The sequence below is a fragment of the Callithrix jacchus genome, chromosome 1 (genome assembly GCF_049354715.1).
Source record: "Callithrix jacchus isolate 240 chromosome 1, calJac240_pri, whole genome shotgun sequence".
Classification (NCBI taxonomy): domain Eukaryota; kingdom Metazoa; phylum Chordata; class Mammalia; order Primates; family Cebidae; genus Callithrix; species Callithrix jacchus.
Genome location: NC_133502.1, coordinates 87,894,777 through 87,909,514, shown reverse-complemented (window position 1 = coordinate 87,909,514; position 14,738 = coordinate 87,894,777). Strand labels below are relative to the sequence as shown.

General features: G+C 42.5%; 1 protein-coding gene across 2 annotated transcripts in view; it reads left to right on the top strand.

Annotated features, from left to right (window-relative positions):
• The first annotated feature begins 652 nt into the window (after window positions 1-652).
• Window positions 653-14,738, top strand: part of PGM5 (phosphoglucomutase 5) — a 186,240-nt gene continuing 172,154 nt past the window's right edge. For both annotated transcript variants that reach the window (XM_035301748.3, XM_035301750.3), the window contains exon 1: window positions 653-1,416. In XM_035301748.3, coding sequence (XP_035157639.2) covers window positions 1,156-1,416 — 261 coding nt within the window. In that variant the 5' untranslated portion in view covers window positions 653-1,155. The remainder of the gene's footprint in view (window positions 1,417-14,738) is intronic.

Below are 14,738 nucleotides of genomic sequence, written 5' to 3'. Positions count from 1 at the left end.
CGCAAAGGGACCTAGCACAGTACCTGGTACCCAGTTCTCCTCTAACTTGGCTTTGTTCATTCACTCCTGGTAGGACATTAACAAGGGCTTTCGCCCCTCCTATTGAAAACAACTAACTCAGTGCAGAGTTCAGATGGTGTGGACTAACACGCTGTAGGACAAGCCTATTTCTAGGGCAGGAGCTGGGTAGGGAGGGTGAGAAGGATGAGAAGAACAGGGAAATATGTGTTGGCTCTGTTGCTGCTGTTGCAACCACCACAACAAACAAATAAACAACAACAACAACAACAAAGGAATTGTTCATACCGGAAAGTGTGCTGCCTTGGAAGAGGCTGGGGAAAATGTGGACGGCTCAAGGGGTCTTGCTGAATTGAAGGTTGACAGTGGTGATTCCCTTCAACAAATGGTCGCGGTGGGAGGGTACACACACACCCCACACACAGCGACACAGACACACACACACACACACACACACACACACACACACAGCGCCCAGACTCCGATTTCAGCGCTGGCAGGAGATAACCATTCTCAGCTCGCCTTTCCAGGGTTATTTTTGGCTGGGGCTGTTCGCTGATGGCAAAAGGTTTCAGCCCCCTCCCAACTCCCTCCCTGTCCTTGTTCAAAAGAGAAACTGGTGCTTGTAGGCTGCGCACTCTCAGGGAGACCGGGAGAGGGGCCGGGGTGCGGGAGAGGAACCAGGGCTCTGCCCAAAGTCTCGCTGGCTGCCGGCTGTTTTCTGCCGGAGGGTGTGCCCGGGAGAGCCGCGAGCGAGCGCAGGGAAAGGCTGGTGCCGGGGGCTGGTGGAAGCGTCACCTGGGTCGGGCTAGCAGGCCCTGGAATCGGGCTTTTGGGACACCCAAAAAGCGAGTCCAACTTGGGAAGGCAGCAGAGAAGGTGGGCGGGAGAAAACTTTATAGGAAGGTGGAGGCAAACTCTGCCGAGGGAGGCAGCGAGCAGCGGAGTGGAGAGGAGGAGCGGGCGGTCCCCAGGGCAGGCGCAGGGCGGGCGCAGGGCTCCGGCTGGCTGGGGAGGGGGCCCGGGCGCGAGGCGGAGTCCCGGAGTGCTGCCAGGCTGGTGGCCCCCACCCCGCCCCAGCGGGCCGCAGATTTCCTTGGGCTCTAGGACCCGCAGCAGGACCAGCCAGGAGGCGACATGGAGGGGAGCCCCATCCCGGTGCTGACGGTGCCCACCGCGCCCTACGAGGACCAGCGGCCGGCTGGCGGTGGGGGGCTGAGGCGGCCCACCAGCCTCTTCGAGGGCCAGCGCAACTACCTGCCCAACTTCATCCAGAGCGTGCTGTCGTCCATCGACCTGCGCGACCGCCAGGGCTGCACCATGGTGGTGGGCAGCGACGGCAGGTACTTTAGCAAGACCGCCACCGAGATCGTGGTGCAGATGGCTGCAGCCAACGGGGTGAGTGAGTGACCGGATGCCCCATACTTCCTGCCGCTCTGCCGCCAGGCCCTCTCCACGTCCTGGTCCCCCCACTGCCTCCAGGCCTAGTTGGAAGACCCCCCTCCCCGCTCCGGCTCTGCTACCTCCCTCCTGCATCCTCACCCTCCAGTGCCCCACCCCCGCCGCGCTCGCAGCTCCCGGGCGCGCCCCCGACACCGGGTTCTATTAGCACCCACCGCCCCCAAAGCCTTGAGGGGTCTCCCTCATTCCTGGAGCCACTCCGGGCGCCCCGGACTCTTCTCTGACTCTGCCCACATCCTGCACCTGTTCATTTTTCTTTCCGGCTTTCTCTTGCCTAGTCTTGTCGATTTCAAGGCAGCTCCCAGTTTTCCATATTTTTCCCAACAGGTCCAGTATCCACCGTCCCCACACAAACTTCTTTCGCAGGTTCTCCCCCCGCCCTGTGGCCTTTTTGCAATAATCCCCCAATCCCCTAAGTCTTAGCTCTGCCAATTTAACTGTAGTGATGTCTCATAACACACACACACACTCCCTGACATATTTGGCAAGAGTGAGCCCTTAAGGTTTTTAATACTTTAATATTTTGGGTTTTTAATATTTTGAAGGTTTTTAATACTTCGGTTCTTTAAGTCAGTGTAACCCAGTGGAATTACTGAATGATTTATTTGATTAGGATAGGGATGGAGTGGATCAATTTGATGATAAACAGCTTCGGTTCACAGTTCCCAGGAGGCACCACGAGATTTGCAGTGGCTCTCTTAATGCAATTTCCAGCTTCTCTCCAAATGCTTTTTGGCATTTGACAACATTTCATGCCTCTTCCCCTTTCAGTTTTCACCCTCATTTCCTCTCCCTTCTCCCACGACCTTGGTAGTCTTCTTTTGCAATCTGGATTCTCAGACTTCAGGTTTTTCCTCCCTCTGCACCTTTCCTCTCTGTCCTATAACTTGAAACACTTTTTGGCATAGCCTCATATCCCAATTTTCTGTTTCCCAAGTCTGGCAGCATCTCAAGGACATTTACAAAAGGGATACTTAATTTCAGAGGTCTCTGAATTATCTGTGGGAAACATCATCTAAAAAAGTAATTTCATCCTTGTTAATGCAACCAGACCCAAACAAATAGAACTTTTCTTTAAAGGGAGTCTCTTGCAGATGTATAAATGAGTGCTAACATCTTTAAAAGCTAATTTTAACAATTCCCTGGCATTTGGATTCTTTCCTTCCTTCCCAACCCTCTCCTTTTCATTTTCTCACTTACTATTAAAAATATTTTTAAAGGATTCTCCATGCTTCATATTTATCTACTATAATTCCTCCTTCTCAGTGTTTCAGTGATAAGGAAGAGGATTTTAAAAACATAATAAAAAGCAATTGGGAGAAACAGGCCAGTGGTGTTGGGGTGGGTGATGGAATTGTGATTTTTGACTCCAGTAGAGTCAAAAATGATGCTGGAGATATGGGGGTTTGTATTTCTCTCTGGCTCCTCACTTGGGATTGATGAAAGTTGGCTAGAATCAGGGAGCTAAAGAGAGGTTGACAAATGGTCCTTCACTTTTGTCTGACAAGGCTGTTCCTATGGAGCGATGGAGAATAATGAGCCTTGAGAGAGCTATGGCAGCTCTCATACTCCTTCTTGGGCCAATACTTTTAGGGAGTGAGAGAAACGTAGCCTGTCCAATACTTGTTGTGGGTCAGGATATTTTTGAAGCTACAGTTGTTGATTTGCATGGGGAAATTATTATGTCTTATTATTTCTTGGCCCACTTTACCATAGGGGTTCCTCAGCTTCTTACTTCATAGGATTTTCTATGGCAAGCACACTTTACTAACTCTAAGAGTGGAATTTTTTTAAGCAGATAATTAGCATAGGTTAATATATGCTTAAAATAGAGTTAAATTTAGTCTACTAGTTGTTATAAAGGACAGATTACAATTAAAATCCACATAGAAGCATCAATTCTTAAGTTATCTGAAAGTACTACTTCTAAGAGGGGTGGGTATGGGTATGGGAATGGTAGACATGTTGCAGAATTTCAAACAACCAGTTTTAGCCAATCTTTTCCTCATTTTCTTCACCTTTTTGGGGCTTATGCTAAAGTGACATTTTATCCCTAAATTCTTTAGTACAGATTTCTAAAAAATAAGAAATGGAGGTTTCTTTTATAAGGGCACTAATTCCAATCATGAGGGCTCTGTCCTTATAACCTAATGACCCCCAAATACCAGCACCTTTGGGGTTAGGATTTCAACATATGAATTTTGGGAGGACATACACGTTTAGCCCGTTGCAAGGTTTAATTAAATTCAGGCTAAACTTTTTTTTTTTTTTTTTTTAAATACAGGGTTTCACCATGTTGGTCAGGCTGGTCTTGAACTCCCGACCTCAGGTGATCCACCCCCCAACCCCTGCCTGGCCTCCAAAGTGCTTGGATTATAGGTGTGAGCCACCAAGCCTGGCCCACTTCTTCTTCTTCTTTTTTTTTTTAAATTTCATATATTTTTTAGAATATTTCATATATTCACATCCCATCGTTAGTGATGCTGAGAAGATCGCAAGATTAGGGTGGTTACTGCCTATCTCCTCCATTATATTCACCATTGGGTCAGGCCAGTAGTCTGTGATGTAAACTTTACACCATGTGTATATTTAGATCTGTATCAACATTTACCTAATTGTTTTAGCATTTATGGATGATCCTTACTTGAGTTGATTATTTCATTAGGGGTTTCAAATGGTGACTTTCTAATTCTTTCTACATGTTTTAGCTGGCATTTTTCTATAAGCAGGCCATTTTCTTTGCAACTAGGTCATTGGTTACCCTGAAATATAGTTCCTTCCGGAAAAGCAGAGCATGTGTTTATGTCTTTTAAAAATTACTGGTGTTTGGAGTGAGGATTTGGTGAGTTAACTACCTCCACAGGTGACAAAGGAATTTTTGTTTCTCACTTTCACTTTTTTGAGTATCACTCTGGATGCTTGGATTTTTATATTTAATTAGAATGGATTAGGGAATAAATAAGAGATAGTTTTTATGTGGCTATGAGAACTTACATTTAAAAATTCCAAGAAATATTTTAACTCCCTTTTAAAGATATAAACTATGTCATACTATAGAGCAGAAAAACTGATCATGTGAAAAGAGCAAATAGTATCATTTAAATAAATTATGGTTAAGCTTAGTTTGTAACAAATTAGCTCTCTTTCTATTTCCATCTGCTTCAGAGCCTCAACTTTTTGTATCTTCGATGTATCAAATTATTCACATCTCTTAAAAAGTTTAAGAGCCAAAATGCAACACAATGACTGTAGGAATGCCTTTGCCCTTTTCTGGGTTGGTGCACGTAAGGCAACCTCTTTTTCTCGTCTTTGTTCTGATCTTTCTTATTCCTAAACGACTTCAGTATTGGACAGATGACAGCACTGTGCCTGTCTCAAGATGTTTCTGACTTTTTCTTTTTTCTTTTTGAGACAGAGTCTTGCTCTGTCACCCAGGCTGGAGCGCAGTTGCACAATCTCGGCTCTCTGCAACCTCCACCTCCCGGGTTCCAGCAATTCTCCCACCTCAACCTCCTGAGTAGCTGGGATTACAGGCATGCACCACCATGCCTGGTCGTTTCTGACTTTTTCTAAAGTCTTCTTTCTCTGGAGATGACATTATATAATAGTACTGTTCAATAAAGGTTTCTCTGATGATGGAACTGTTCTATAATCTGCATTGTCCCAGCCACTAGCCAGATGTGACTATTGAATACTTGAAATGTGGCTAGAGCAACTGACGAACTGAATTTTGCATTTTACTTAATTTTAATTAATTAAAATAGAAATGCAAATAGCCACAAGTGGTTAGTATCTACCATACTGGACAGCAAAGATCTATAATTTAGCTTTTAAAATCTATTTTGGGCTGGGTGTGGTGGCTCAAGCCTGTAATCCCAGCACTTTGGGAGGCCGAGGCGGGTGGATCATGAGGTCAAGAGGTCGAGACCATCCTGGTCAACATGGTGAAACCCCGTTTCTACTAAAAATACAAAAAATTAGCTGGGCATGGTGGTGCATGCCTGTAATCCCAGCTACTCAGGAGGCTGAGGCAGAAGAATTGCCTGAACCCAGGAGGCGGAGGTTGCAGTGAGTCGAGATCGGCATTGCACTCCAGCCTGGGTAACTAGAGCGAAACTCCGTCTCAAAAAAAAAAAAAAAGAAACATAGGCACCAATATCTATTTTCTTTTGTTTCCAAAAATGAAGTTGAACTGTTACAACCCAAAGGAATGATAGATTAAATTAAGGTAAATCACCAAATACTACAAATATACATTTGGGAAATCCAAACTAGATATTTTCATCTGATAACCATACCCTCTTTTGACTTTATCCTTGGAGATATTGAAGTATGGCAGAAAAAACCCTGTATCGGCAGCTGGAAGACCCACCTTCTTTTCCTAGCTCTGCCACATATTGACCAAAAGAGTCAAAGTCCATTCACATGGTTGAAGGGCCTTGGAATTTTGTTTTTGGTGTATGCATGCAAGTTGGAGGGCAGAAGTTTTACCCTCTTGAAATACCTAGAAACCACTTGTTTTCTCATCTAAAAATCATTATGAAATGATTTCATATCCAGTGAAACACTGGATTGAATATAGCCTGTAGTGGGCCCCTTGGTAAACAACTTAACAGTTTTGTTGCAAGTTTTTAGCCAAGAGAAAACTTATTTTTGGCTAGTCATGCCCTATATTGGCCACATGATGAATGGCAATGATATTGACACACAGTGCCCCTTACAGAATTCAATAATTTCTCAGTGCCTTGTGAACTCTTTCAAAGTGGGAAGCTGAAATGCATTGGTATGCAGAAGGCTGAGCTCAGCCAGGGCCTTGGGAGTGTCCTCCAGATAGATGCATGTGTAGGTTGTATTTGGTTCTGGTTGGTCATGAAAAGCTGGTTGCTCTAAAGAATGAGAATATACTTAGTTTAGCATTTATTAGAACTATCTGGGGAACAAATCTTGGGGTGGCCCCCAAACTGAGCAACATAGATTTGGAAGTGGAGTGAGGTGGGAGGTGGTGGTGGTTGGGGAAGGGAGAGAAGTAGGAAGGGCAGAGGAAGGAAGGGAGAGGGAAACCAGTGCTTCAGTACCTAGGTCTTCTTTCCTGGAATGGATCTGAGAATCTGGGACTGGGTGGCTAAGATCTCATCTCTAGAAGGGAGAAAGAACTGGGTGGTGATTGCTCTGTATTTACTACTGGAGTTCACTACAGAATAGGTGAATGGAATGGGCTGGTATGATCAACACGAGGGAGACCAGGTTTGTGATACATTAAAAAACTTGAATGAGCCCTTCCATAATTCTCTCTTCCCTCTCTCTGCTTCCCTTTCTGAATCCCCATCCTCAAGTTGTGGAATTACCAAATCTATTATGTGAGCAAGAGCAAGCTTATGATAGCCCTTGGCTCCATCTATCCCCCTGTTTGTGTCAGTTCATTCTGGATACTTTTAGCCTGTGGTCTTCATTCACTCTTTTTATGGGGAAGCAAAAGGAGTGGGAGAGGTTATGAGAACAGCTGGGCCCTCCCAGTTGCTGGGGTGGTTATTTTAAGCTTTGTTTAATGTGTCCAGAGACCCAGATGGCATTTTTAACTAAGCTGCTTTATTAAATCTTGTGATAAAACATAGTGATGTTTATTGAAAAGGCAGAAACACATCAGCAACATTATGCGTGAAACTTGCTCTAAGAGTTTTGTATAAAACATCTGTTCTCTTTGAGCTTTTTGTGAACTCTGGAAGTTTGCTAGTTTCTATACAGCCTTGAGGACAAGAAGTTGGAACCCACTTTTGGAGAAGTCCAAGTGTAGGTATTGGAGTCATTAACGCTAACTCTTTCCATTTTCAGTTCCCAGGTACTCTTCTGTTAGACAACAGTAGCATGAACAAGCACTGTAATAACATTTGAACAAGATTGTTTGAGAATAATGGACAGGACAAATTGGTATAAATTGTTCAGGGAATTTTAAATTAAACATAAAAACCTAGGGCTTTAATGGCCTGTCAGCCTATAGTCTTAAGAGTTAATATGCAAACAAGCACTCAAGATTTGGCCAATGTGCCTCTACTTCTACTTATACAGTCAAGGGGGAATTTTTAGATTCTTTCATCTGATTTGACTCTCTTAGTTATGAATAAGAGGATATCTAGAATATATATATGACTTGTTAAAATGAAAATTCACCTTCTCTGTGTCTTTACATATCTGTCACCTCTTATGTTTTTAATGACATCAACTTTTGGAGTCATGTCCATAGTTGTATGAAAAGAAAAAATTTCAGGAGCATTCCACCTCCAAAGTTATTTTTCTTAGTCTGAAGTCATGGAAGCATTTTACTTTTATTTTCTCTTTTAAAGTTTGTACTAGTAGGTATTTTGTATAAACGTAATATTTAATTATTGTTTTTCTCTAGTAAGCATCCTGGTTTTAGCTATCAATATCTAGTTTTACATTTAGGGATTTCTAATGGAAAGAGAAAGGAATCTGAAATCAGAGGACAAGAGTTTATTCTACTTGACAAAACATGTACCGCATACTGGAAGGACAGTTTTATAACAAATATTTAATATCTATGATATGTAAAAAGATTTTCCAAATCAATAAGAAAAATTCAAACAATTCAATACAAATATCATCAATAATAACAACACATGAACAGGTGGCCAAACTTATTGGTAACCAGAGAAATAGAAATTAAAACAATCCATCAACTTGTAAAAAAGATGAAATTACCCAGAGCTGGTGTAGGTGTTGGAAAATTGTCATGTTTGTATACTGTTCATAGAAGTGAAATTGACACAACTTTTCAGTGAGGCAATTTGGAAGTGTATATCTAAATTAATAGAGTAGTTGTCTAATAACCCAGGAATCTCTTAATCTAAGAATCTATCCTGTAGATTTTCTAAAACAAACATACAAACTTCTGTGTACAAGGGTACTCACTGCAGCATTTTGCTAAGGAAAAACTCAGAAAAAAAAATCTATATGATCAACACTAGAGAACAGGTACATAATTTATGACACAACAACACAATATACACCATTAAAATAAAGGATGTACATTTATATGTAGCAAGAAAAAGATGTGAATGATAGGGTGTGGGTGAAGAAAAAGCAATGACTGGAGTATTGTGTTTTTTGTGTCTAATGTAGTCATAGAACATAAGACAGAAAGAACATACTCCAGTGAACAGTGGATAGATCTTGGGGGCAGAGGGTTTGAAATGGGAAAGGAGAGTCCCTTTTCCTTTCTATTCCACATACATCTCTGGATTTAAAAGATCATACATGCATATGCATTACCTTCAACATTAAAACAATAATGAAGACAAAAGGAGACGCTCTGGATTTGAATTATGATACTACCACTTGCAACTTATTTGCTGTGGGAAAGTCACCTGGCCTCCTAGGGTCTGTTTCCTCATTTATAAAAATAAGGAAAGTAACAATACTTGTCTACATATCTTCCAGGGTTGTGGGGAGGATTGAACGTGTTAATAGGTCATAGCATTGTGAATTATTTTATTTATTCATTCAACACAATTACCAAAATATTTTTCTCTGATTAAAATAAAAGAAGTACAAGTTCATGTGTGTCTTTTAGTCCTAGTAGCTTTACTAATTAGAAGGTGCCTGCTGATGTGGTGACCACTGTTGCTTTGGTACAGCTTCCTCTTGACTTTTGGCATTGCTGCATGCTGCTAGCCAAGGCTGAGGTGGCGACTGCTGAAGGTGTGATCTCCTCCCCCTCTCAGCACACACTGACACTCATGCACACACAAACACACAGGTGCACACTCTATCCCAGTACATGAGGTGGCAGCAGCTGCTCCAGTGTAGACATTCATACAGCATAAAGGACTTTTCTGGTGTGGTCTGTGCATTATTTCCTGTTGAGCATGAGCTGAGTCAGTGCCATACTTTTTCATCTGAAACCTTGTTGAGGCTCAGGCTGTGTTAAGAGCAAACAAACCCTCTCTGCCCATGCCCTCCCCACGGCCCTTTACTGAATCCAGGTCTTAATCTGCTCATTTCATGAGGATTTTCAAACCAAATGGACTGGGCCATGTGAGAGATTACTGAAAGGAACAGACCAAGCAGAGGCGAAGAGACTCCATGCTAATCTGAAAATGCACAGCTGTGGGAGCTCACAATGCTTTAAAGTACTTTGGCAGGATGTTTGTCAGAGGGACTGTTCCTGCAGCCCTGCTGAATGTTTGGTTAGGAGGCATAATCTTTTTTTGGACAGGATCTCCCAAATGTAAAGTGATAGATGCTAATGTGGAATATAGTACAGAAGATCCAGCTTGGCTGTCATAAATAACAGTAAATTGTTTAATCTTGCTGAGTTGTAAATCTATGATTGCCAGAGGTCTTTAGTTCACTGGAACATAGTATGGGGGCAGGGGCACTTAGCAAATAGGCATTTATTTTCCAACCAGGTGAAAACTGGTCTGATGGAATTTATCTAAAAATGAGTACAAATCTATTTTAATTAATTGTGACAATTACTCAGGGAAAACACATGGCCCTAAAGAGACTGAGGTTTTTTTGTTCTACCTATAAATATATATGTACATTCACATGTATTCTACCTATATGTAAATAAGACAATGAGTTCTTGTTTTGGAGATATATATTTATACACATCTATATAGACAGATATACACATACATAATTTCTGTCTACCTATTAAGGTGTGGTGCCAGATGGAAAGTATTTTTAAGCATTTAGATAGTTTATTCTGTAGCATATGTGTGCACATGGCTTCCCCATAAAACTTTGTCTCTTTTCTGCATTTAACAAGAGGCTACAACAGAGCCAAAATGTCAGAAATGTTTGAACATTCCATCGAAATGAAGGAGGTGTTTCCAAATGACCAATGTTTCTATGACAATAAAGAGAACTTGTGTTTAGTTGGATGGATAAGCGGTGTAAGTAAGTGTGAGTATTCCAGGCAGAAGTCTACCTTGTAAGAACAGCTTTGTGCAGCAAGCTCAACAACATGGATCAGTTAGCAGGACAGCTCGGTAATAGAAGTGAGCGGTGCCAGTCCGGGGCACTGATGGGGACAATCGAAGAAGATGCAGGTCAGGACAAGGGTGCAGACATGTACCTGTCACTCACTACCATGGACTTCAGCAGCTTCTTAGTGAACAAGTTTATGATTAAAGAAGAAAGACATCATTGAAATGTAAAAATGTTACAATTAATTTGCTGCTTAGTTATTGGCAAACTGTATCCAGTTTTTAGTTTTTGGTTAGGTTTTGTTTGTTTGTTTTTGAAACGGAGTCTCGTTCTGTCATCCAGGCTGGAGTGCAGTGGTTATCCCAGCTCACTGTAGCCTTAAACTCCTAGACTCAATGGAACCTCATACCTCAGCCTCCCAAGAAGCTGGGACGACAGGTGCACACCATCATGGCTGGCTAATTTCTCCTATTTTTTGTAGAGACAAAATCTTGTTGTGTTGCCCAGGCTGCTCTTGAGCTTCTGGCTTCAAGCCGTCCTCCTGTCTTGGCCTCTCAAAGCGCTGGGATTATAGGTGTGAGTTGCCATGCCTGGCCTACATCCAGTTTAATTTATACCACATTGTGGGGTTAGTCTTCAAACATGTTTTTGTTTTACATATAAGAATTTGAGGTGAAAGAACACTTATATGTTGGTCAATGAACAATGGCACGTTTAAATAATGGAAGACTATATCCATTAAAATCATGTTGTGGAAGAATATTCAGTGACATGGAAAGACTGACTCCAGGGCAAGTGAAATGTGTCGAGAGTCTGTTGGGTACTAGACACTATAAATGGGAGCTTGGGTGTCACTTCCTTTTATCCTCCATCATGTGGTCTTTTAGATAACAAAACCGAGATACATAGGGATTTGGGATCTTGCCGAAAGTCACACAGGCAGTAGGTGACAAAGTCAATTCTTACATTCTCTCCCATTGGACACCAAAATCTCAGCTGACCTCAGGGTACTCAACTCCGCTTTCTTGACCCAGACCCAGGCAGACCCACTGGACACTGGTAGTTCTTATCCTGGGATCCAGTTGGGGTGGTCTCTTCATAAAATGGCAACAAGTGGGCCAAACTTTATACCTTAAAGATTTCAGAGCACTTCCTATGCACCGAAGTTACCTAATTACCAGGAAGGACATACTTTCAGTTTTCACTACCTCCATTTTGTATCCGAGGAAGATTAGATTTCTTGATCTTCTCAATGAAGTCTTGAGAAATGGGTCCAATTGAAGAACTGAACTTGGGCCACACTTCTAGATGCCTGTGACTTTTCTGCACTTGTTCAGATATTAGGAATTGAATGTGAAATCCATGTTGGGTTGGTGCTAATGAGCACTCATCTCTCCCTCCAGCCCCTGAGCATGTGTGTAAAGACTTGCAGAGGTACAGGAAGTTGAGGATGAGCTCTCTTGCTCCCATCTGGTCTCCATGTAACAAATCACATAACTGCACAATTATCCAAATGCAAATGAAGAAGTCCCTTGATGTTTGGATAACCACATTCATGCCTTGAGTTTGTTATTTCTTGAAATTGCACGTGCCCACCTCCTATTTACCCATGCACAATGCTCCTTAAGGGCTGGCACTCTGCAACCCATTGCAGCTTGGCTTTGGGGTTCCTTCCAGTGTCTTGTTTTTGTTTTAAACCGAGAAGACAGAAAACAGGCATCTTTGTGTATATGGCTTGCTACAGCACTTCGTAGATGGACATCGTGGAGGCTATGTGGTCCTGGAGAACACTTCCTCTGTGAAGCATCAAGGAAGTTTCTGTTCATTGTCCCTCCACTCTCTCAATTCACTTTGGGACTGATAGGGTCATAACACAGTGAGCAGAGGGTATTAGGGAATGTCATGCTTAATTTTTCTCTTGTTTTCTTAAATGGCATTTAAAGCTAAAAGAGAATCACAAAGGATAAGTCTGATTTAAGGGAGTTCACATATGAAAGCAATCATGATTTCATTAGTGGTATGTCACAGGGAAAACTGATTTGGAGTCCAAATTCTGCACCTACCCTGAGATTTTAGCCTGAGGGTTTAAATATTACCTTGCTGCTCTCTAGGACTTTAATTTGAGCTAATTAGAAACTGAACTCATACTAAATCTAATTCAGAAGAGAAATTGTTGATAATCTGAAAAAAAAAGAGCTGTCAGAAATAAGATCATTAAAAAACCATAGCTGTACATGGCACAAGATGTAAAGGAATCAAGTGCTGGGAGAAAGCTTTTATAGCATAACATTTTATCTTTCTTGGGACACTGGTCTAAGGCATATGAAAGGGCATATTGATTCCCTTGGCACCTGCTATGCAGGTGAAAAAGCCCAATGACATAATCTAGGTGAGGTTTAAGGCTTGATGGAAGGCATTGGTGCCATTAGAAGGACAGACATGGAGAGATCTTAAATAACGGTATTGTGGGGAATGATAATTGCACACTCCTTTCTACCATGTCTTCATTTCCTCAAGCATTTACAAGTCACGGCTGGGTAGGAACAGATTTATCCTGAGTCCGTCTGTCTGTGTGATTGGGAATGCGTATGCCTCACATATGTGTCTGCAGGGGTCTGTGTGATAATGTTCATATATGTGATAGATGTGGAACCTCGCATCTGTATCTGCATGCCTCCTATGTGCGTGTGTGTGAGTGACAGTGGACTCGGGTCCACTTAATCCCCTTTCCCATGTGGGAGTTGAAGGAAATGCTCCTTAGTGGCAGTAACATTCATATGGGTGAGTGCACTTCTGGAGGACTGGTGAGATTGCCCTTCTTCCAGCCAAAGCTAGACCCTATGGTGTGGGATGTTTAGTGAGGGAGCAGCAGAATGCCATGGCCTGGTCCTCCCTGGGCTGTGGTCTGGATTTCACTCAGGAATGAAAGTCAGATGTTGCGAGCTTCAATGCTGTACACAAAATTAAGGCTAATTGTGTAAGTAGACCATCTTTTCCTTGCAAGGTAGCGGTCTGCTGCATTGACAGGACTTTTTCAGAGAGTAATCTGCTGTGAATTTTAAATGTTGTAGGGGGTTGTGGGATTTGGGGAGGACAATAGAATAATTTGTGTCATGGTTAATTTAATAAAGAGTTTTTGTTGGTAGAATCTGATCTTTGGTGGATTTTAACAACCTCCTCTTTCTTGGCTTTTCAGATAAAGACATGGAGCCTCAGAAGTAAAATGTTTGACTTTATGTCAGGTGGTAGAGCCAAGACTCATACCTAGGCCTTTTTGTTTGAGATGGAGTCTTGCTGTGTTGCCCAGGCTGGAGTGCAGTGGCATGATCTTGGCTCACTATAACCTCCACCTCCTGGGTTCAAGTGATTCTCCTGCCTTAGACTTCTGAGTATTTGGGACTACAGGCACATACCGCCACACCTGGCTAATTTTTGTATTTTTAGTAGAGATGGATTTTCACCATGTTGTTCAGGCTGGTCTCAAAACTCCTGACCTTGTAACCTGCCTGCGTTGGACTCCCAAAGTGCTGGGGTTACACGTGCAAGCCGCCACACCCAGCCATGCCTGTGCCTTTTAACTTCAAGTTGAATGCTATATATATATATATATATATATGGGCTTCCAAAAGTTATACATTTATTTTTTACCAATGACTAGATTTTGAAAGCATACCTTTTCTGATGACATTTATCCTGCGCTAATTGGAAGAGAAAGGGTGAGCAGAAGAGAAGACATAGACACACAAAGAAAGTGATGTGCAGACAGAGGCAGAGATTGGAGAGATGTGACACAAGCTCAGAAATATGTGGAGCCACCAGAGACTGGAAGAGGCAAGGGAGGATTCTCCCCTAGAGCGATCCAATGAGGCAGGCCCCTGCTGACACCTTGCTTTTGGACTTCTGGCTTCCAGTACTAGGAGGGAATACATTTTAGTTGCTTTTAGCCACCAAGTTTATGGCAATTTGTTATAGCAGCCTTATGAAGCTAACGCAAACTTTGTATTAGGTTACAAATGTTGTATTCATTTCCAAGACTCCAGTAACCAATTACCACATATCTGGTGGCTTAAAACCACAGAAACTTATTCTTTCACAGGTCTGGAGGCCAGAAATCAAAATCAAGATGTTGGCACAGACATACTTCATAGATGCTCCAGGGAGAGTCGGTTCCCTGCCTCTTCCAGCTTCTGGTGGCAGAATGCATTCCCTGGCTTCCCAGGCTTGTGACTGCCTCACTCCAGTCTTTGCATTTGTCTTCATCTCTCTTCTTCTTTGTGTCTATTCTGGTAGAGTACAAAGTGTGGCACCTT